This window comes from Rousettus aegyptiacus, unplaced genomic scaffold (assembly GCF_014176215.1).
Source record: "Rousettus aegyptiacus isolate mRouAeg1 unplaced genomic scaffold, mRouAeg1.p scaffold_m13_p_13, whole genome shotgun sequence".
Taxonomy (NCBI): domain Eukaryota; kingdom Metazoa; phylum Chordata; class Mammalia; order Chiroptera; family Pteropodidae; genus Rousettus; species Rousettus aegyptiacus.
Window position 1 is genome coordinate 54669524 of NW_023416288.1, and position 24555 is coordinate 54694078.

At 44.8% G+C, this 24555-nt stretch overlaps 1 protein-coding gene and 1 long non-coding RNA gene across 3 annotated transcripts in view; one reads left to right on the plus strand and one right to left on the minus strand.

Annotated features, from left to right (window-relative positions):
* TMEM178B (transmembrane protein 178B) overlaps positions 1-23470 on the minus strand; it is a 298285-nt gene extending 274815 nt beyond the window's left edge. For both annotated transcript variants that reach the window (XM_036230821.1, XM_016133007.2), the window contains exon 1: positions 20976-23470. In XM_036230821.1, the coding sequence (XP_036086714.1) occupies positions 20976-21357 (382 nt within the window). In that variant the 5' untranslated portion in view covers positions 21358-23470. The remainder of the gene's footprint in view (positions 1-20975) is intronic.
* On the plus strand, positions 22681-23928 carry LOC118610766. The gene is made up of 3 exons (XR_004954029.1): positions 22681-22787; positions 23102-23185; positions 23459-23928. It is a non-coding gene; the product is annotated as an uncharacterized LOC118610766 (long non-coding RNA).
* Positions 23929-24555: the final 627 nt, after the last annotated feature.

Consider the following 24555-nt stretch of genomic DNA (forward strand, 5'->3'; position numbering starts at 1 on the left):
GTCTCTCCAGCTGCTGTCACCAGACAAAACAGAAGGAAGCACTAAGCCATCATGAGATAGGTTTGTTTCGGGCTTGTTACCATTACGGCAGCTTCCAAGCCATGAGAGCCATCATAAAGAAGCTGCGCCTCACTATGCCCCAGGCTCCAAGGGCATCTATCTCCACCTGTAGCAGAGAAAACACAAGTTAATCACTTCAGCCATCTCCGCTAAGGCTCTTTAAACAGCAGTGAAGTCTGTAGCTGAACAAATCCATGTTTACCACATGAACACAGGCAAAAAGACTGAAAGAGATAAGGATCTATTATTCCAGTTTTATAGGTTAAAGGGAAAAACAGAAAGATTGCATAAAACGTTTTATTGTAGTTCATTAATTAATTAATCAAGAGTTAGACAACAGGCAACAGATTTGGGGTAACTTTTGCCAAACCCAAATTAGATTGAAAAGAGCCAAAATATTTTTTCCGGGATTTGCAGGTTATGGACTTAGAATTTGGTGACTTATTAAACATTCTAAAGAATGTAGCATTTCAAAGGATTATTTCAATAACTTAGAAAAGTACTCAAACCAAGCCTGTTGAAAATAATTTTTCCTCCTTTCAAAAGATCCATGGAATGGATTAAGAGCTTTGAGGGTACTTAAATCAGAATCTGTCTATTTATAAAATAGTCATACTAGTAAAAGTATTTGTTTAAACAAACACAAATGTATACATTCAAGTGATTGTCCCTTAAAGCACTTTCATGCTTTACCTCTGAGGTCTATACAATTATTCTATTGCTCAAAAACACTTTTGGAGTGCTTCTTTGGAATAATTTAAAGAAGAAGTTCATGAGCCATATAAGAAAATCAGCTTATTGTCATGCACTATAATACATATGCATGCGTGCAAACACAGTCAACCCTCATTATATCTACAGAAGAACTTTGGAGTGAAGAGTCTAAAAATAAATTTGGTTGAGCATGCTTTTGAGTATTTATGTTAAAAGAGAGGTGTTTTGGGACTTCTGTAAATTTATGGCAACTAAAATGGCATAACCACATGATGATCAGGGAGCCAGAATGAATCAAGAACATCGGGGAGGCCAACCAGTTCTGCACTGCCACAAAATCCAGCCTGCGCCCTACTGTAAACTGGTTACAGAAAATGCTAGCATCTCTCACACTTTACAAGAAGAAGAAATGTGTATGTGTTTGCACTTATAGAGAGTGCAGAGTGAAATGCTTTCAGAGAGAAAATGCCCATTCAGTCAAAAGATCCACAGAATCTTAAAAATGGACCCACCCAGTAATTTACAGTCTGGTCTTATACTCAATTGGAAGTTATATAGTTAGGGTCTGAGAATCTGCATACTTTTAAGCTGCCCAGGTGATTGTAAGTGAAGCCTGAATTGAGAGACACTATTTTCATTTTATGAACAAAAGCTGTAAAACAAAGAGGTAGTGACCCCGGGTAAGAGGCAAAGCTGAAAGTAGGAGCCAGTGCTTTGACTCAACCTAGCACAGTGCTCTTTCAAGTAAATGTCACCGACTGCTATGATTAAGGACAACAACACGTTTATACAGTTGATACATATGAAATTGCGATTTGCTATGGCCCTACAACAGTGTGAATCAAGCCTCTGTGCGCCATCAAGGAGTCGGAACATTACCGAATATGGGAGCTCTATTCTCTTCTACATCCCTCTTTGAGAGACCTCAGCTTATACTTCTTTAACAATAAACTGCTAGCCATATTTCAGCGCTTTCAGCAAGCTGACAATCCAGTTCAGGCTGAATTGATGTGTAAGCCCTCATTTCAGAGCCAGACGCATAAGAAAGTGAAAATGTAACTGTTTATAATGTTAAGAAAGAATGTGACCACAAAATACTCCCCCCACCTAATAGATAAAATTTCACATTAGAAATATATTTCTTTAGCTTAAAGTTAAGTCTCTATATCTGTAGCAAGTTCCTTTGGGAAGGACCAGGCATTAAGCTTTATTATTTACAACTGACAGTAAAAGATTCTCTCAGACTCTTTCCTCAGATGAAGAGTTATGATGGAAAGGAAGGTAGAGGAATGTTTTAATTGACACAAATGGGACTCTTTCAAAGGAGGAAAAGATTCTGGGAAGGGAGTCAGGGGTCTCCAAAGACAAACTTCACAGCTGTCCATGGTCAAGTTCTACTGAGGATGATGCCGTATGATCAAGCTGGATTTAGCAGAGTTGAAGAGTGTTCTGTCTTGAGTTCTTGTGTTTGACTTATTTATTTGTTTTGGTTTTAGTTAGTTTGTTTTTTTTAATAAAGATGACCAAGATGAGGCCAAAGACAGATTATTTTTAAAAAGCAAATTTCATCTGAAAGGTGAAGATAATGCACAAAAGGAATTACAAACTGGAGCTTTTAGATATGTGCTTGCTGTGAGGCCCTTCTGGTGACAGAGATCATTTTGGCAATTACCTAGCACAGAGACCTACATATAAATGATGCTATTTAATCCATTCTATTTTCTTGCAAGTTGTAAATATAATCATAGTCAACACTTAATAAGTGCCAGCTACTGTTCTCAGGTCTTTACTTGTACAAACTCACTCAACTCTTACAATAATTCTGTAAGTTAAATTAAAACTAAAATCTCCACTTTACAGATAAGGAAACTGAGGTCTAAAAATGTTACCTAAGTTGCTAAAGATCACACCGGAAATCGCGAAGCTGAAATTTGAAGCAGTATAACTCTAGGATCTACACTGTTAACTACTTACATTCTAATAAAGATATTCAAAACAGAAGCCTAGATGAAACCACTTTATGCATAAATGTTTTGAAATTGGGTTGACATCAAAAGTATTTTTAAATTGTGTTATAATAAATAAACCTGATAAGCCTTGTATTTAAAGCCTTTAAGGGCTTTAAGGGAGCAGTTTTTTTTTAATCTGGTGTGAATGATTAAGGTTAGAACATTCTCCCATTGGCATTGTAGAAAATTTTCAATACCAAAATTTCAAATGGCATAGACTCTAACTTCAAGTGAATGAGTAAAAGAGGTACTGTATTGGAGAGATGCCTTCTGACTGGGAAAGAGTCATAAGGGATTCATATTGTTAGGAAGGGAACTTGCAGCATGGAGCTCTTTTGATAATGTCATGAAACAGAATAGAAAATGATGAGTAGAAAATTTTGGCAAGCTGAGATAAAGGAAAAGTCTGGTTGTTTGAGGAGAAAAATAACTGTCTGATGGATAAGCTCTAGAAGAAGTACTGTACACACTAAACGATGAGATTTGAAAACGGTTGCAAATTTAACACGAAGAAAATACTAAAATATTCAGGACCATGGACAGACTCCCATGGAGCTCTCTCTGTTGGCAAAACAGAGGCTCATGGTGGATTGGTTCTCTTCAAATTTTGAAATAACAACCAGGATTAAGTTAAGTGATCTTTAACAATACTTAAAAATTTGGAGTAAAAACGAATCCTTTATTTTTTCAGATCTTGTTACAAATGCATATAGATGAATATATAAATGAATGAAACACCATTATGATGCTGCTATTGGTAGAAGGACTTAGCATTTTTTGTGCTAATCTGAAATATAGACAGTTTACGTGTCATCTTAGCGGTAGCTCCAATATAGGTTTTCATCTTAGAGTTGAAAAGGGATGCATTAAATTATAATATACATGAGTAAATGATGAAATACTAACTACTTTAACAAATAAACTCTAAAATCATTAGCTTAACAAAGACACTTTTTTTTTTTTTTGCTCAATTGGCCAGCAAGGCAGGGGAGACCACTGTTTCCTGTCATCCAGGGACATGGACTCCCCAAGGCTTCACTACCTTCACTCCTGGCTTCCAACATCACCCAGATTTACGGCATCCAAACAGGAGACAGAAGAGGAGTGAAAGTAGGGGGTCGCACGTGAGGCTGCTCCTGATGGGTGAAATGTAGTTCTGAGTTTCTTCCCCTCCTGATACCGCGTCTGAGGCTGTGGATGCCAGTGGAAAGATGCGGCTCGGTTGCCTGGGGCCACCATCAGCACTGGCACTTCCCTTCGCCCATCTGGTCACGCCTCTGGATGCGGCGATGACGACAAGGTAGGAGTACAAAACAGGAAAACACGCAGATACAGCCCCAGTTCAACCGGCACTATGAGGCAGCACCCTGGAGTGTGCGGGTTAGGAGGACACAGAAAATGAAATAGTCCTGCTATGGTTCCGCCATTAACTAGTCAGACAACAGACGATGAGCCTTCTTGAGTCTCAGGTGCCTCGTGTATAAAATGGGAACATTGTATCTGCTCTACATGCCCCACAAATTGGTGAGGAGATATGGGGTTTGGTGAAAAAGAGTACTGATGAAAGTATGTTATTGAGAGAATGAGCAGCGACTGAAAGAGAACAAGTAGGTGGCAGAAATTAGGAAGGAGAACAACCTGCTGAATAAGCCTATTACTATGATAGCTGTGGAAGAAAGCGGCAATAACACAGGAAGATCATAAGCTAAAATTCCCCAAGAGCTTGAGAAAAATTAGCTGTGAAACACCCCCTGAAAGACACTTTATGGAAATTCGGAACCTACTCGAATACAGATGGAACCAGACATACTCCTAGCCATAAACCCAAAGGGTAAAGAGAAAAGTCAAAATTAGGTAGCAATGAATGACATTTCTCACGTGGTTTCCATACTGGGACCTACTTTCCCCACTATTTCTGAGTAGGAAGCAAAGGTGAAATTATACACCACCTGCTCCACTAACTTGCACCTGTTACGTTATCTCCAGAACTTACTCAGTTTTCCTTAGAATCCTGAGTCCTTACAGTCCCCAAGGAAGAAATACAAGAGGCTATTGACAGCCACACTTTTTCAAAGAAGACACAGACAAGTGACTGACTATAAAAGTGGCTCATAATTTTTGCACCATATCCAGACTCTTTTTTTCCTTCAAGAAAGGAAGATCTTGTGACTTTAATTCCCACATGCAGAAAATATTTGTTGCGGAGAGGTTGCCAGGAATGCTTGGGCTTTGTTTTCCAGAGGAACTTACAGTATAACAAAGAAGACTAATTCTGCACCACCATAGGTCTTTAGCCATTTAATCAGTGGCTCTGAAATGCGGACACGGTGCAGCATTTTTAGGATGACAAGGCAAGAACGTGGCTATTCAGCCTGAAAATAAAGCAGCTTTATCTCAAAAATAACCTCATGTCATCAGAGCCAAAGCACCCTCAGATTCTGATTAGAGCGATGCCATTAAATGAAACCCTGCAGAAACCGTTGGTTAAAGGATTCCCTGCAGCGGCTAGTAAGAGAGGTTTCAGGATGGGCTGTCCTATCTTTTGAAAAATGAAACCTTTTAAAACTTTTCAGAGCACCATACCTCAAAAACCAACACATCACATTCCACCTAACACCTGAGGGCAAAATGTCTCAAAATGTCCAGCCAATCACCAGCCACCTGGTGCATAGAACGGTCAGGCTACTCTAGCCAGTTCCTTTTTATAAAGCAGCGAGCAAAGCCAACATGCATAACCAGAATGCAGTTCACTCTCCAACCCTGTTTTCTTCAGAGAAACTCCCATTAAATGCTCAATGACAATAAGATGCTGGCATGCTATAGAAAGTCTCCTCTAAGAAGCTTAAAGCTCTTGGCCCGAATTATCCCACAAGCCTGTAGTGTGAGCAAAATGACTGATAACTTGCATTAAGAAAAGTCTTGGATTTTTACTTCCTCGCTCACCTAAAACATGTGTTTCTTCCTGGGCCACAGTCCTTTCCTTCCACCCTTTGTCTATCTGCTGTCCTCCCTCAAACTTCTCCAGCAATTTTTCCCTCTCTTTTTTTTCTCTGAACCATTAGTTTTGTCTCTGTCTCCTGGATCATCCCCATCAGCCCTCAACCGTGCTATTATTTCTCTAATTAGAAAAAAAATGTTTTAAGTCCCGCCTACTCCTAATTTTCTCAGTTTGGCTACCACTGTCTCCTTACTTTTGCACCAACGATCCTTTAAAAAGTCGTCTAAACTTATTGCGTCCAATTCCTCCCCTCTTCCTACTTGCTCTTGAACCCACCACTGAAATCAATGACCCCCACGTTAGAGAAATCCAAGGTGTGAGTCTCAGCCCCATCTTACTTGACCCACCGGCAGCCCTGCACACCACTGATCACTTCCTCCTCCTTACAACACTGTCTTTACTTGGCTTCCAGGACCCCATACTTTCCTAATTTTTCTCACTACATTAGCTGTTCCTTCTTGGTCTCTTTTGATGAATGCTCCTCATCTCCCAGAGCTCTGTAAAGTCACTGTGCCCCAGGACTTAATCCTTGGACCTCTTCTCTTCTCTATTTACACTCACTCTCTAAGTGATCTCATTCAATCTCAAGACTTTAAAGACTATAATTTGATGACTCCTAAATTTATATCCCAAGTGAGACTTCTCCCCTGAACTTGGGCCAATATATGCAACTGACTACTGACATCTCCATTTGAGCATTTAAAAAGCATCTCACAGGGTAAAAGATCCAAAGTATGGATCCCACATCAACATCCTCTCACAGTCCTCTCCACCATACTTAATGGCAACACCACCAGCTCCTCAGGCTAACAACCTTGGTGCAATCTTTATCTTCTTTTTCTCACCCATGCTGCAATAGGATCCATCAGCCGATCCTGATCGTTTTCCATTCAAAACATATCCAGAACCCTATCTCTCCTTGCATCCCTCTAGTTCCAGTCACCATCCATGCTGGCTGGTCACCCTGCTTCTACACATGTCCCACTGCAATCTATTATTAAACTCAGCAATCCGAGTGATCTTTTTAAACCATAAATCCAATCATGTCACTCCTCTTCTTGGAATCCTACAATGGTTTCCCATCTCACTCCTTCCTCCAGTTTTTTAGCATATGGGCTGCCAAAGCAAGCACTCGCTCCTTCCTATGACCTTCACACCCTATGTGAGGTGGCTCTTAACTTCTCTGACATCATATCCTGCTATGAGACCCTGCACTTGCTCCCCCCAGCCATTCTGTAATCATTGTCCTCTCTCCAACATTCTAGCCATTCCCCCAGTCAGGCCCACTGCCTTTGCTACTCCCTCTGGGTAGTTTAGAGGGGGACAGCTAGTTCCCCCATGTCCATCAGGTTTTTACTTAAAAGCCACCTTCTCTGTGAGGTCCTCCCTGGCCCTCCAAATATATTCAATCCTGCCTTCACATTTCCTATCCCTTTCCATGCTTTGTTTTTCATCCTTAGCACCAATCACGACCTAATATATCACATATTTTACTTATTTGCCTTTTTATCATGTCACCAGAATATAAACACCACGTGGGCAGGGGGTTTTGCATATGGGGCACTACTGTACCCTAAGGTCCTAGGACGAATCCTGACATGTAAGTATTCACCAAATATTTGTTGAGTAAATGAATATGCAATCTGTGTAATTTACTCATGCATCATTACGGAGAAGTCCAGAGTAGAAATTGTTACCCAACTATCCTCTCTCGATCCTCTCCGGTATTCCCAGGAACTCACCTGTACATAAGTAGCCTCAGCTCAGGGAAGACCTTGACTCTGCGTGTCCACAGCCTTCAAGTTAAGAGCCTTAGCCCAGAAGCTCTGTGTGGTCTTCTGTAGAACCTTCCAACCCCCACCCATATCGCTCTGTGTTTGGGACCCCCCACCTTTCCCAACTCCTCACTGATGCTGTAGCCAAGCTCACTGAGGTCTCTTAAAAATCAGTGTTCGGATTACAAGAGTATTTTTATGTTAATAGGACAAACAAGAACAACTACAATCTACTAGTGTTTGAGGCCAAAGAAATCAATTCTGTATTTCTCCATCTGGGAATTCTTCTACGAAAACAAACTGCAATTGTTTTTGATTCAGCTCTAATGGTAGACACAAAACCTCCTAGATCGTGTGTTTAAGCTGTTAAAGTCTTTGTTGTAGGACTCAACACCTTCAGAGAGTCCGTTTCTTCCTCCTCAATAATTAGGATCTTAATATAAGGATATCATCATTGTTGTTCCTAAATGCACTTCACTGTCTTCTGTGGGGGCTTGTAGTGGGGTAAGACCATCTATCTTCTGTGAAGAAGCCATTACGGTCTCTGATGCATCTCCCTTTTTAGCAGCGTATTGATCTGCGAGCGCCCAGCCAGCCACCACACCACTACGGATACGTGTGATAAAAGCCGATCCAGGCATGCTGCTGGCACGGGAGCATAAAAGTCCTTCTTTGAAATATTAACAATTCTGCTGACCCAAAGAGATGAAATGCCGCCTTCCAGTATGAAATAAACCTCTGGATTCCTACAGATTATAAAATAAACATGTATGACAAGAGACAATTTTCTAAGGTAAGGGTTGCCCACCATTTTATGAGACTCACATTACTATATAACTCATCATACTTTTTATAGTTACTTTTTACAGCTAAATCCAGCTCTTTAAAACAACAATTTAGTTGGGATTCCTACCCGATGGTTACTACTGACTGTACAGTCTGAATTTTTATCTGTAGCACTTCATACAACTTGGGCAGAAGGTGCTGGAATTCGGTTTTCTAGCTTAAACCCAGCATGGTCTTAACTAATATAGATCCAGGCATTACGGTGGCCATGGAAATGTTCCCTTAATATGAATCATTTATTCAACCTAGTTTAGAGAGCCAAGCAATGCAGCTACACCTATATATCTATATTTACCTGCTGAAACCAAAAGAATTCCTCTCCTTTTTGAATGAGAGAGCAATGGGCTCTGCCCTTAGGAGACTGCGGGGCTAGAGGAGTCCTTAAAACCTTCACCGTGAGATGATCCAGCCTGAACAACAGTCACCGCCATTTTGGAAGAGAATCCACTTCTCTTTGGGACCCTGAGGAGTAACCATCTCTCTCATCCATTGTTGAACTGGGACTTGGTGGTCTTCTTAAGCAAAGATGCACTGTTTGACCCTCATGTCTTTCTGTCCCCACATCCCCCCGTAGGGGACAGATGTTTTCTGTGAGCAATGCTGCTCCCCAACCACAGTGGGGTCAGATATGTCAGATCATTGGAGACAGATACTTGCCATGTTTTCTCAGCATCATTGACCCACTCCTATTGAAAAGCATGAATAATAAACTGAGGTATGAACCAAAGAGGAGGCAGTTAGAGAAGGCACAGTCTATGATTTCTGGTCATTATCGGACCAAAATCACTCTCAGGAAATGTGAGGAAGCTTCTTACATAAACAGTTGAGAAGGAGGCTTCACGGAACTAGCCTGAAGACATTCCTCATGACAAACATTGAGAAAGTTAGAAAAAAGTTCTAAGGGATTGGTCAGATATTACAGACCAGTGGTAAATTTGGAAATCCTGATGTCTACGATAGGAACAAGAAATAAAAGTAGACTTCTCTTTGTTCAATATATTAGGAGTGGGAAGATCAGCCTAGGAAATGCATGAAGAGGAGAGAGAGTGGGCCAGACCATAATGAAGAGGCCTACCCAGGAAAAATAGAATAGTCCCCACTTGAAATTCTCCTCTTGTGAATCAGAAATATGGGTGCTTTAAGGAAATGTGAACCTTAACAAAGGAAATAAATTGAAGTTTATCACATGCATTAAAGAACAGTTCTCAGCAGGCTTCCTGTTAATAGTGAGTCTCCCTAGTCCAATGAAATTCCGGCTCTTTGTTAAATAACATTCCCAGGTTGACTGCATTAACTGAGGTAAACCTTCATTCATTCAATAAATATGGATTAAATACCTATTATGGCCCATGCGTTATGCAAAACACTGCAGGTAAAAAGATGAATAAGAAATGGTCCAAAAATAGTTTCGAATAGAAAAACATATGGAGAAACAAAATGTCACCGGTGCTAGGAAGGGAGTATGTTTGGTGCGTGACAAAGGGCTAAGGAGGAAGAAGGCAGCCCTACCTGGGACGTGGGGGTGAGAGCGCACCAAGCAAGAGCAGGAGGAGGCGCCTGCAGCTGGTTCCCACAGGATAAGCAGGCGTTGGCCAGGCAGACTCGGGGCGGGGGCGGAAGCAAGGACAGGGACTTCTAGGCAAAGGAAGAATCTTCATAGGCAAAGAGTCCCAAGGCATGAAACGACCTGATCGGGGGCCAAGAAATCCTTCATCGGGGCTGGAGGAGAGTGTGCTGGTGTGGAGACGCATATGCAAGAGGATGAGGCAGACAGAGGGGGGCAGCAGCCCTGCCTGACCCGTGGGGCCTTCCGCGCCGAGCGAAGGTGATGCACCTTATCCTGACTGATGGGCCGTGGGGAGCCACTGACGGATTTTGACGGATTTTTCTAACATGATTAGATTACATTTAGGAAAGAGTGCCGACGAGAGATGAGATTAGAGAATGAGGAAACCAAACACAGAGTGCCTTGAGAGTACAAACGATGAGGACCTGACAGTAATATTCGAATGGAGTGGGGAGAGGAGCCTAAGTGCACCAGGAGTGAAGGCGACTTGTTCCCTGCTCGGAAGAGTAGGTAAGAGAGCCCCAAGGATGATGCTCAAGTTTCTGGTGAGGGCAGGTAGAGAGGCAGTGATCTCATTCCCCAAGATGGAGGAATGCGGAGGAGAAATGATTCTGGGGGGAAAAGAGAAACCAGGTTCTTCTAGACCCACAGAACATGCAAGTGGAGACGACCAGTAGGCGAGATGTCTGGGTGGAGAGTATGAACAAGAGGTTCCCAGTGTGACAAGCCGTGAGCGTCATGGAGTGAAAGTGGCCGTGGACGTGAATGGGATCGATCAGGGAGAGGGTGAAGGGTGAGATAAAGACGTGAGAAAGCAGAGCCGGCGAAGGAGTAGGGACAGAGACAGAAGCAACGCCAGGAGAACGGAGCCTCAAAGCAGGAGGAGGAAGGGTTTTCAAGGAGGAGGAACAGTCCCAGCATGAGGACATCGCGTGGCAGGGGCCTGAAAACACTGAAGGTGAAGGAGAGGAAGAGAAGCGAGCCGGGCCAGAAGCAAGACCACACCCGCAAAGAACCAGGGCCAAGCAAGATTACCTTCCGCTTCCTTTGTGCTAACACATTCGGGGAGGAGGAAGAGAGGGAGAGGCTGGAGACACAGGCCGGCCTTTTCCCAAATGGAAGGCCATCCACCTGCGGAGGTGCAGAAGTGCGACGTGCATCTACCTCCCCGCAGAGCATGGTGAACAGTGCAGCTCCGCCACCTGGGAACTTTCAGCGCCGGCCTCCTGCCCCGAGCACAGCTGAGCCTCTTATCAGCCCTGTGGTTATGGAAACATCAGCCGGGAAATTTTTCTGCCTGAAAACCCCCAATATCCCTTGGAAATTTCATGATTTCTAGGAACTTCAGACAAAGCTCTGGTGTTTTAAAGCACTATCCGGTGAAAATGAAACCCTTGCTCACATTCTGACGGGACTTTTCTGTTCCAGCTATAGTCGGTATAGAGTGGAAACATATCACTATGCTAAAGTCACCCTCATAATTTTAAGAATACAGAATCTATAAATAATTCATCGATCAGAAAGTTACGTAAAGTTTTACTAACATCCTCGACTCTGTTTCAAAAGTGATATGAAAGCTGCTGAAGAAGTGTAACCCTGATTCCTTCTTAGCTTCTCCTTCCCTGGTTCATGCTGAGTTCTTCCCCCGGATTCAAATGCCTTCCCAGGTGTTTGTACTCGGTCTCTGGTTTGCCCCGCGCCCTCTCTGTGTCCATGTCTGATTTATTTTAAGTTCAATGTCTGATCAAGGTAATTGGTGGGGTAGCTTTAGGTGACCTTTCTGGACCTTGGAATTCTTGGTTTTTCCATAAACTTCAAGAAATTTACAAAGGGGGTAGTGGCTTGTACATTAGTCTCGATCTCAGAAATAAATCATTTTAAAGCCCTAACTTCCTCCTCTTATGCCATATCAGAAGGGAGTAAACATAATTTTATTCTTCCTAAACCCTTCCCCCATGAGCTACTATCAGTGAAAGCTGCTGGCTATGGGTTAACTGATTCTCTTCTTCTCTAAATGCCTTTTGCTACTACTTACAAAAGTCAGTCACAGATTGCCTCAAAGACACAGTTTTCCAAGAATTTTCCTTAAAGAACCTACCTCCTGCACACTGAACGGTATAGTCTGAAAAAAATTTTAACTCTTGTGCAAGAATCGTAAAAACCTTCCACACGGCTTGAGCGTGCATGCATGTGTGTGCCCCATGTGCATCAGATTTTTGTTTGTTTTCTGAGAAATAAAATATCACAAATGATTTTAAAGCACCTTCCCAATTTCATGTCTTTCCTTCTTGAGAAAAGTAAATATCATCTTTCATTTTGTGTTTATCGGTCCCAAGCATGTTTTTACAAATACAATGAAAATACGTTTCCATAAACAATATCGAATGTTATTTGATGTTTTTGAGCTTCATATAAATGGCATCATAGTCTACATTTAATTCTGCACACTGATTTTTTTCACTCAAATTTTATGTTTATCCACTTGGAAACATATAGATCTGTATATATATTTTCAATATATGATGTTGGCTTCCATTGTATGAATATATCATATTTTGTTATCGGTCTTCCTATTAATGAACCCTTAAGCTTTTCCCTTTTTGTTTATTTACTTCTTTTGCAGCTACGAACAGTCACGCCTTGGACATGCTTGAATGTGTTTCAGACACTCATGTGCAGACTGCCGGGGCGGGGGGTGGGGGGGAGTGGCAGGCTGCAAGGTGCACACGTCTCCAGCCTCGTGAGGGAGCGTCCAGCTGTGTCCCAGCACTGTGTCAGCTGACACACAGAAGCGCACGAGCGCAGAGCTCCTTTAAGATAAAAACAACCCTGTTCTATCCAGGTCTGTGAAATACTCCAGGCCCTTAGGGAACAGGAGCTGTGTTTGCCAACACAGAATTGCTATTATAAAGATGACGAGGAATCCAAGGCAGAGCTAAATGAGACAGGCCCTAGAGCAAACGACGCATCCGAAGGGGTGAGGTTCAGCATACAGAATAGCAGGGCGTCTTAAAACTCAGGAAATGCTATAAATTTATGAAGATGACCTAACATAAAGTAAATTGCTTTTTCTTGGCAAAATACTTTGACGCCAAAAAAAAAAAAAAATCAATTGAAATACTTCAGACACTGTAGTCTCCCAAAAAAAATAGCAAATCTGTGAAACTTCTTTGAAAGTGGCTTTACTCAGAATAAACATTACCTGTAACAGACTGCCAGAGACTCCTGGAATGGACCTTTAAACATCATCTCTGTGTATGCAAATTTACAAAAAAATAAACTTTTTTATCCTTGAGTCACCTGTTCATTGCCTGACTTTTATCACCGTTATTTTTAAATATTGCTGAATAGAATATCTCTGATATGGTTTATAAAACTCTGGTAGCAATGGCTGCCTCTTGGGGGTGAGTAGAAGTCAGACTAGACAAGCACTACTCTAACTCTAACTCTAATTCTTGTCAAAATTAATTAATGATTTTTAAATGAGGCGAAGACCTCACTTTACCAATCCACAGAAAAACTCTCTAAGTACATCGCCTGCTGCTGCAAAGCCTCCCCTGACTGCCCCAAAGCTCAGGACTCACTCTGGCCCCCAGCATATAAATCTCTCAGAGAACCAACCCTAGGGCTTGCATTTGTTAGTCTTCTTGCAACTTGCTCCTTCTTTTCTTCTCTCTCTTTGAAGACAGGAACTATGGATTTTACTCAGGGTCCTCTGCCCCAAGCAATGTGCCTGACACAGTTGGCACTCAAGAGACATTTTTAGAATAAATATGGGGAAGTGTTCTTCATCATACGATAATTTTTAAATGATTCAAGAAATGTAGTCATTACTTTTCCTTGTTTTATATGTTGGTGCTCTTTAAACTTCTTTTTTAGAAAAGCAAAAGAAAGATATAACGTTCAAAAATGTTTATAGGTAAGCCCTATGAAGGCAAGAATTTCGTCTGTTGTAACTTCTGCATCCCAAGCATACTTGGGCTAGTGCCTAGCACGTAGTAGGTGCTCGATAAACATGTTGAATAAATGAAGATCCTTGGCTATAAAGTATTCTATACACTAACCAGTAATCCAGTTCCCTTACTAAGCTTTAATATCTTTTTAATTTATTTATTTTAATTGTGGTAAAATATACATAACATAAAATTTTAATCATTTTAATCGTTTTTAAGTGTACAGTTTGGTGGCACTAAGTACATTCACATTGTCCTTTTTCCATTTAGTTTTTAATTATTTAACCTCAATCTGCTACCTGGCACTGTAAATCACCGTGCGGGGGAAGGGCGCGCCTTACTGCGGCACTATAACTGGTGTGCAACCTCCTCTGTTACACACAGCGCCTGGGAGGCTCCCTCTGGAAATGCCCCTCTCTCTCTCTGTCTCTCCGTCTTGCTCTCCTCCTCTCTCTGCCTTCCCCTGCTTTCCCTTCCCTCTCTTTTCACCTTCTCTCGGCCATTTATCTGGTGTTTACCCTCTATCACCTAAATTTAACTTTCTCATCAAGTGTTAGAGTATGAAAGGGCTTAAAGCTCAAATAATCCAAACCCATTATTTTACATATGAAGAAACAAAGTCCTTTAAAAGAATGTAAGCACTGTCTCAAAAACAGCAGATGCCCAATGGAAATGGTAGAATAAATCTTCTGTCTACTCACTCGCCAAGCCTTGTGGTTCCTCCTCTGAGCACTGCTCCGGGTAAGCAGTCTGAAAAGTATCTGCATCTGAGTGAATATTTGTGACTACTGTCTAATGTCTAGATGTACCTAGTTGTGGGTGTGGGTGTCTGTGTGTGTGTGTGTACACAGGTGTGGCTGTGCATAGTGTGGTTGTGCGTGTGCATGCACATATGTGTGTGTGTGTGAAGGGTCAAACTAACCCGAGCGTGTTTAGAATTCTGCCTGAAGGCCTAGGATCACCTACTAATAGCAGAGAGGGAGAAAATATTTTTAACTGACAATCCAAAGTGGAATATATAGAATCAATCCTCTAATTGATCCTTACCAACCCCACAGTAAAAGAATAAATTAACTGACCTTCTCGGACAGAAACGAAGCTCTTGATTTTGTTGATTCACAAAGAGGAGCTCAGCCCTGAATTCCCTGACTAGTTGGTTCCTGATCCAGTTGATACAGACATGACCGTGACCTCCCGAGGAAAAGCCTGATCCAGCTCCATGTGACAACGAACCTGGGAATCGTGAGCTAGAATGTAAGCTCCCTTCGGACAGGAACCACATTATGCCTCTTTCTTCTCCACCAACGCCCAGCAGAGGGCTCGGCACACAGCAGGTGCTCAAAACACATCACTCTACCCTGTCCTCTCTCCCTTCGCGCACACACACACACGTTTGCCCATGGAGTCACAAGGCCCCTTCCATAAACGTCAGCTCTCACTGGTGAGTTGTATTTCAGCATGACTGGGGAGGAGGGACGTGACTAAGAGTCAGCTCGCTCGTCCATCTGGGCGTACATATAACGTGTATGTACAGGGATGCACACTATATATAAAGACAGTGGGTGTCTGCATGTGTTTGCCTGTGAGCAGGGAAAGCCCCTCTGTGCTGTAAAACCAAAACTAATGGAACTACTTAATTTGGGGCTTACTTGCCCATGTTCCCCTTTGTGCTTCCTAAGGGCAAAGACACTCCGTGGCACTCACCACCTCGCCTTCCATTATACACTGATTAGTTCAGTAGATATTACCTTTATTCCGTATGTTTTTATTTATCGTCTGCCTCCCCACCGCCCCCGGAAGGTAAGCTTCACCGTGATGCCTAGCCCCTAGGCACTCAGTAAATATTTGCAGGAGGCATGAGGATGTCCTTACATCTATGACCCTGAGCATCTACCAAAGTAAATACTCAAAACTCATATGAAAAAAAGGTGGATGAGCTTCGGTCTGCAGATCTCAAAGCAGGATATGGGGACCACTTTAAAAGACCTTCCTCCTCAGTGCTAAGATGAAGTCCTCTAGTGGGTCTCACCTCAGTGATTCTAAAACCACTTCCTATTTCTTTTTCGATCGCAGGGATCAATATACCAGCCTCTTCTCCAGCCAACCCTGCCCCAACAGACTCCACGGTGACAGCAGAGTGCAGTGGGCGAGTTCCCAAATCGGGAGCCAGAATTCGAATCCTGGCACTTTCATTTCCTTATCCTAAGACTTGGCAAGTTAACTGACATTACTGTGCCTCCATCTCCTCAAACTGTAGAACAGAGATAAAAATAAACAATAATGTCCACCTCAGAGCACTGTCATGAAGAATCAATTAGCTAATATATGTGAAACTCTTAGAAGAGTACCTGGCATCAAATCTGGCAATTATCATTACTAATCTTTCCCACCTAGTCAACTCTGCAAGTTACTTTGCATGGAGTTGAGAGGGGGAAAGAAGAGACAGAGAGAGAGCACGTGAGAATTCTGTGAGCCAAAGATGGAAAATTAGTAAAACGTAGATCTAGCATAATTGACCATGAACTAAAACCTTTCACCCAAAACATCGGAGTAGCAAAGTTTCTTCAAGTGCAGGATAATATATTTAAATGTAAACCCGTCACCATGTGTAGTTACCCTCGGTTGAAACGAGGCCTGTGCTCATTCTTTTCTGAGGCCGCAGGCCCCATGTAGCACACTGTTCAACAGAACTTTCTGTGAGGATGGGCAACCTCTCTCATCTGCACTGTCCAATATGAGAGCCACTAACCACACGTGGCTAGTGAGCATTTATAACGTGGCTGGTGCGACTAAAGACATAAATTTTTAATTTTATTTAATTTCGGTTATTTTAAATTTAAATAGCCACACATGGCTAGCGGCTACATGATGGGGCAGGCAGCATGGCCACCTGGGACAGGAACGCGCAAGCTCCTTGACTCGGCCTCGCTCTGCTCCTGGTCTGCTCCTCTTCCTCACCCCCGATATCAACACTCTCAAGCTTAAGCGCTGCTTCACGCCTCCATGGCTATGCGTATGCACAGGGGCCCCTTAAACTGCAGCCACCTCCGAATTTCATAAAAATCTTGTTTAGGTTTCGCTTCCTCGAGGCCGCTTGGCCTCGCCAACTCCCACCTTACCTCACTTTGCTGCGGACACAATCTATCGCTGCCTCGTCTGTGTGCCTCCGCATCTGTTTCTGTTCCTCTCCTCATCTGCCTGTTGTCACTTATTCTTCTCTGTGACGCTAATAAACTGTGGGAACTTTAAGGACAGGGTCTTACTCATCCTTCCATTCTACTGAAGCACGCCCATCACATAATACATGTGCAGTAAATATTTGCTGAGTACATTATTAATTTGTGACTGTGTACAATGTTTTATTAAAATAAGTTTCAGACTACTGACAACCACTCCATCATTATGGAAACTATCTAAGTCGAATTCTATTATAATGCCTATTATCAAACAGTGAAGTTCTTAAAGAGTCTCAGTTGAAGGTCTACTTATTTCAAGCCATTCAATATAATATCTCAGTACTACTTAAAGAATATAAATGCTCCCTGGAACAAAATCCTACCTGTAGCTGCTTCTCCTAAGGGTCTGGAAGTCTCTTGGATTTCAGAAACTGATCCTGTCATTGATCTGTCCCCAGTGCTTGCAGTGACTTACTAGGGAGACAGGGACGAGGTGGAAAAGTAAGAAGACAGAGGACCTGATTATGGATACAGTCACATGGGGATTCAAGGGTACTCTATCCTTGCTACATCCTCTACCTAACCGTACCTCCGCTAAGGAAATAATTAAAATCTAAGCCAATGTGAAAAATGATTGTGAGTGATATGTCTGCTCAGTGGCATATGTTATCCAAAGAAGTATTGTTTCCCTTATTCCTTAACAAAGCTTTTGCTCAAAAAATCTTGTTAAATTATATAGCATCTGTGATGACATTAACCTGCCCTGAGAGCCTCACTGGTTCATTGTTGTTTTTTTAAATCACAATTTCCTGACTAATCCTTTATTTGGATTTCCACACATGTTCCTACAATTAGAATAAGCACTTGATGGATACACTTCTGTGAACCCAATTTGTATATGACATTTCCCAAGTAGCACACATCCAACTGGTGGCTGTATTTTTTAAATTATTGTTTGTTCTGTACTCTAGGAACTTACAGTTGAATAAGATAAACAAATAAATACACAGTGACCAGAAATGCATATTTATGGGTACAATCATGGCAGCCAGGCATTGAAAAAATGGATTTCAGAAAGAACATGAGCCCAGAGGACTTCATCTTCAAATCAAATATAGATTTGACTTTTGTTTTCTCATTAATTATGTGGTTTTGTTTTCTTTAAAATGCACAAACAGCACATTTAATGTAATAAACATTGATTTAATAAATGACTAAGTTCTTTGGGGCTGTATAAAAATTTAGATAAATCTCTAATTTTCCCATAACATTGACAGGTTTTTAACAGTCTTTTCTCTGGTTTCTCTTTCCCCTTATCAATACATATCTCCCAGAATTTTAATCTAAGACATTTCAAAGAAAGACAAAGCCCCAAGATATTTTTAAGGCTGATACCGAATACTGTGAGATAAATATCTTTCCCTAAGATGCCCTAAATTTAAATAAAGGGATATTAATTTCATTTTTTAAACTTCTTCCTAAAATCTGTCAATGTAGGAAGAATACTGATTAAGTCTAGAAATGACATTCCATATGTTATTAGAATGGCTTGTGAATTCTAATATAAGATGCACTTATTTCCAAAATGTGTCTAGCACTGCTTAGAGAAGGAAGATCTGGCTTTCAAAGATTATGTTTTGGGGTTAAAAATGAAAATAGTGACCTAAGCTTCTGAAGATTTGTAAGGCTGGCATGCCATCTATCTCAATAATACCTAACGAGAATGTCAAATGGTCAGAAACGGCCATGGTAAGCGGGTGCTTGCAGCTGACAGTGATTGCTGCATTTTGGGTGATGGGGAAGAGGATTTCCATTAGTTGAAGTGAAATACAATGCCCTGCCAGCTCTAGGTATCAGTGCATTCAATCCCCCTGCTGTGCCGTGTCCATTTTCTGTTGCTGCAATTAAAAATCAGTCAATACAAAGTCAAAATGTTGTACATTCTTCCCCTATCCCTTTCCCTGTCACTGTGTTTCCAGCTTCACCGGAAGAACATGTCACTATGGTAACCAATCCCTCTGGTGCACAGACCAAGTCAACCTTTCAAGCCGGATTGCCAAGCAGAGCAACATGAAATCAAAGGCCTCATTGCAACCACCAGAAGCCATGAATTCCATCCCCCTTTTTCCAAGTGAAGTTAACCATATGAGACAGAAGGATACCTGTCTTGTTCCAGGAGGCATTCAAGGAAGAAAATTCAAGAACGTCCTTCAGCAAGTCCTACCAGTTTTTGTCAGCCATTAGCAACACGAATTCTTCCTCACATTTCAACTAACTTCCTACCAATCCAATTTTAAAGAAAGCAGAAAATGATGGCTAAAATAACAACTTTATGAGTCTGAGAATCTGAAAACTGCTATAAAGTCACCCACCCACTGTCAGAAACGATGCTGCTCACTCTTGTTTTCCTACTTCTAAGTCCAAACCCAAGTTGCTCTCTGAATTCTCTAATATCCCATACACCTTTGCAAAGTTGTAGAGCTACAAATGGGTCATTCTGCTCTAGTAAGAGACTAACTAGGAAGCAGGTGTGATGTTTGTAATATTAATACACTCAAAACTAAATCTGCTAAAATCCCTAGTCATTCTTAAGAGCTTACAAAACAACGTTAAGCTAGACCTACCTCACCTCAATCTGAGTGACTACCCAGACCATACCCACTGCTTGTCATTCTTAAACAGTTGACATTGTTTATTAACAATTTTTTCTGATCAATTTCGATGTTTTGATAAATCAAAACATCTGTTCTCATAAATTATATTTAAACAGCATTAAACCTGTATTATAATATTAAACGATATTAAGAACTGTTTTCTATTTTGGCTTCAAAGATTACAGATAAGCAACATCATTTTTACCTTGCCATCTTCATTTAATAGTTGAAGAGAATGAAATGGAGGGGGGAGAAAAAGAATCATATAATCACACCACATCTTCCGGGATGTAACTACCGTAGAATACAACATAATCCCTCTTCCATGTATATCCAAACAGTATTTCAGTGGGTTAATGGAACAGGATGGTCCCCAAAGTATATTTCATTCAAAACTTACAAATTGCATCAATAAGCAGGCTTTTAAAAATGCATGTGATCGTCTTAAAGTATCCAATAAAATTTTATCATTAGCAAAGGCAGTTTTTTTTTCTGTTTTGGTACATGTTGGATATCTTGTATATACGTTTTCTGAAAATAGTTTTTTTTTTTTTCTCTTTGCAGTGCCTACCTTGGTGTTACCTGAAGAACTACTTTTTTGTGCTAGTTAGAACCTGATAATATTCAATGCACACAAGTCACTTCCAACAAGCACTTTCTCGAAAGGAGAAATCAAGAATTGCAGTATGATGCTAGCGGCCAACAGGCTTTAAGCTGCAATAGGGCAGGATCTGTGATTTACTGATGTTTATAGACCAATGCCTGCACCATGCCTGGTAGAGTATAGCACTTAGCAAACGTTTCTGGTAGGAATAAGACCTTCTATGTGAGATGTTTCCCCCAATTTCCCTGGATGAATCAGTTCAACATCTAAAATAAAGATTGAAACTGGGAGTCCGTCTACCCCGACACATCACTCTTAAAGAGCTTCCTCTGCTAACAGCACAACATTGTAGATTCCCTTTCTTCTCAGAAACTGATGAAGCATTATCCTGGATAAAAACCCTGGACCATGATTCCTGCGGAATCAAACGCAAGACAAGGGGGCGGGTCGGAGAGAGGTTAAGGCTCCATAAGCAGCTACTGGGGGGGGACAAGTTCTACCCCTGCAGGCCGGGCCTCAATAACCTGACCTCCTGGAGCCGGCCGGCCTGGCAGGCTGCGGCCAGGCTAAGGAAAGAGACTGCTGCGAGGCCTAGGGGCGCGGGGCCCTCCGCGCTTACCTTTCCGAATGAGCGCCGCGATCTCGGGGTCGAAGCCCTGCCGGTGGCACTTCCTCCAGAGGCCCATGTTAGTGGAGTTGTACTGCCGGCTGCACTCGTCGGCGGGGCTCATGGCGAAGAGCTGCCGGCGATTCCGCGCGCGGAGGAGTTTGCCCTCCCAGCGGTCCAGGCGCGAGCGGCTCGCCCGCAGCGGCAAGTTGTTGTTGTTGTTGTAAATGAAGCCGGGGTCGACCCGGCGGGTGTTGAAGGCCTTGCACCTGTCCCTGTGCTTCCTGGCGTCCGTCTCGTACCAGTGGTCCGAGCAGATGGCCACGGCCAGCATGCCGAGGGCGCAGAGCGCTAGCGAGAGGCCCGTGTAGAGCAGTAACCTTCCGGCAGCCATGCCTCCGCTGGGCGGCTACACCATGGGCATGATCCGCCGCAGCCTCGCCTTCCCGACGCGCGCCCGAAACAAAGCGGCGGGCGGCGGAGCCAAGGGGGGAGGGGGACCGGAGGGGGACTCGCGGCGGCGCCCCCTTGGCCCCCACCTGCCGGTACGCGGCCCAGGGACTGCGGGGACGGGGGCGGGCAGCCTACAAAGTTCTGATCCGGAGAGGCTCCGGCCAGCTCCTGGGCATCCTCCTCCTGGGCAGGTGCAGCCTCCGGCGGCGGCGGCGAACCGGACAAGGCCGCCTCCCGCCCCCTCCCGGCCCCGCAGGAAGCAACCGCTCCGAACCGGCCCCGTCGGCTCGCAGCCCGGCTTCGGGCGCCGCTGCCCTCCGGCCGGAAACTAACGCCAAGCGCCCTCGGCCGTGGCGCGGCTGCTGGGCTTTCTCGGGGCAGGGCGGCGACGGGACGCACTAGCCCGGCTTTCCCGGGGTGGGCTGGGAGCTGTCAGGAGGCGCCGCTGGGCAACAGGAGGCGCCGAAATGCCCGCGGTGCGGCCGGCCGGAGAAGGAAACCTCCAGATGTCAGGGCCGGCTGCCCCGAGTCCCGCCTAGGTCCCCCTCTCAGCGACTCTCCCCCTTCCGGTCTGCGAGCGAAGAAAGGTTCCTCTCCGGGTCCGGTCCTTAAAAAAATCTCCGTGCTCTGGTCAGCAGCAGGTCCGCTGCTGGGTCGGGCCAGCGCGCGGCGCTCAGAGGCGGGCTTCCCGTGGGCGCACGGTCCCGGCCGACCCTTCGCCGCGAGATCCCGGGTCGTCTGCCTCTGGCCTCGCCATGCAGGCTGCCCGTAGGGCCGACGGGCGGTCACGCAGACGACTTGAACGGACGAGCCGAGCCTGGGTCTTCGGCGACTGGGCGGCCGCTGCTGCGCGGAGGAGGGTGCACCCGCAGGCCGCTCGGCGCGGGCTGCGGAGCTGGGCGCACGGCGCCTTTCAACACCATGGACAGGTCGCGGGACCGCGGCGCACTGCCCACCCCGCAGCCAGCCCCTGGGGCGTCATGCGGCTCTTCCCAGCGCGGTTTTCTTCCTGGAGCGTCCACCCGGCCGCCCCCAGACCTCTGCCGCGACGCCGCCGCCGCCTCACTTCATCTGGCCCCCGGGTAGCCCCGGGAATGTGCTGCCCAGGTGCAAAGAAAATGCTGCAGGCACCGAGGAAAACGGTGGCCCCGGCCTTTCAAAACAACCCGCCCCCTTCTCCCGCCACCTGAGCCCCGGCGCCCCAGCACCGCGTCTGCTCTGCCCAACTGGGGTCAGCCGCTCTCAGACTGCACCATTTTCTTCGCAGCGCACCCAAGGGCCGAGATGTCGGCTCACTCGGCAGCGTGCAGAGAATCCGGCCCCTGCCTGGGCATCCCACCGTCAGACTCCCGGAGCCCGGGAGTCTCCGAGGTGAATGGGCGAGGGTGGGGGAGGGAGGCTGGGTCGCTCTGCTTCCCCTCCCCGTCTCCTCCTCTAGCCGCGGCGACTTCAGGGCCTCGCGGACTCGGCGGATGCTGGGCGGCGGGAGCCCAAGCTGTGCCCGGGGGCCTCGGGAAATCGCCTGGCCCGGGTGCGGGCGCCCGAGGAAGCCGCTGCCGCGCTCTCTCGCTCGGGCGCCGGGCGCTGCAGCCTTGGCTAAAACCCACAGACGAGAACACGGAGCGCGCAGCCAAAAGCTAGTGATGTCATCCGTGCAACGTGAGCCTCATCTCTTATTTTTCTAGCTTCCTTAAAGATAAACGGCACCATTTTCCAAGCACGAACTGTCTGAGCCTCATTCTTTGACCAGGCAAGTCAATGGTGTCTAGGTAGGTATGTGACCAACCACATCCATATTAATGCACATATACATATATGTGGCATGTCGTATGTTTACATGCATTATTATAAATTTAGGGATGTTGCCTCTATCGCCTGTCCATTTCTTTTCGGTGGTGGAAAAATCCCTCAAATCGGCCGCAGTTCTTTAAAGAAAAGACTGTTTATTGTGGAGTTGCCATTCAGAGGGGCTCAAGGAAGTTCGCTGCGTCCCCTTTGGTCGCTGATGTCTCAGACTGTATTTTATCTTTGTTTTCCCCTAGAAAGCCACAGGCACTGTCTTGCTAGCTGCAGGCGTTTGCGCCCGGGGCTGAGCGCGTCCGCAGGGTTATCGCCACCAGCCAGTCCAGCCCCACGCCAGCGCCAGACACCGGGACACACACCCACCTCCGCCTCCCTCCTCAGCAGGAAAAGAAAAAAAAAAAATTGACTGATGCTTTCAAGACAAGAGGAAGAGCATTTTAATTTGGGGGAGGGGTGTGATTAATAGATATTTTGAAAACGCTTGGGGGCTCGCGCTTTGAGGAGGAGAGGTGGGGTTCAATGAAACCTGGGTGCGGGAGTTGTCTTTATCTGAGTGGCGGCTGGATTTAGGCTGTGCGGGGGCCCTGGGAGGTAGTGTGGGCCCCCGGACCTCGCGCGCGTGGGCCGCAGGCGAGCCCGGCTTCATCCCACCGCCCCACTCACGTGAGACAGCGCCGCAAAGGCCGGGAGCCTCCCTCCCAAGTTGAAATCCTAGGTATTTCACTCTAACGCTCGCCCCACATTTTCACCCTCACTCCGAAGTCGAGAGTCTGCACTGCCACGTAAAGAGCTGCCCCGGGAGGAGGGTGTCCTGCACCCTACTTTGCACACAGGGCCTGCAAGCCAAAATGAGCGCACCTCCACCATATTCTTTTTGTCTTTTTTCCTCCTTCCTGCATTTTGAAAATCGCCAACGAGGTGTTTCAGTGCCATCTAGTGGGGGAGGGGCGCGCTTCGCTTTCGTCCCTGGATGCTGCAACGGGATTTGCTGAACGGACAGCATCGCCAGGGTATGCCCGCTGGGTTCTTGGATGCCCGGCTGGTCGAGGGGTTGCCATCATGGGCCCTTTGCCGGACCTTGGTCCTCTGGGTTCCCTAGAAGGATGGGGCGGAGCCAGGAGATTGTCCCCAAAGTCTTCTCACCTTTCTTTCTCCCTTCCTCTTAACAGCTCCTCCTCCCCCAACCGTCAAAATATGGAAACAGTGCAAACATTTTGTGCACATGCAGAGGATGTTGTAAATTTCTTCCGTAAAGCCCAAAGCACTTTTAGGCCAGCAGGATGCATGTTTTGACCATAGGAAGAAGGAAACAAGGTGATATGACATCTACAAGGTC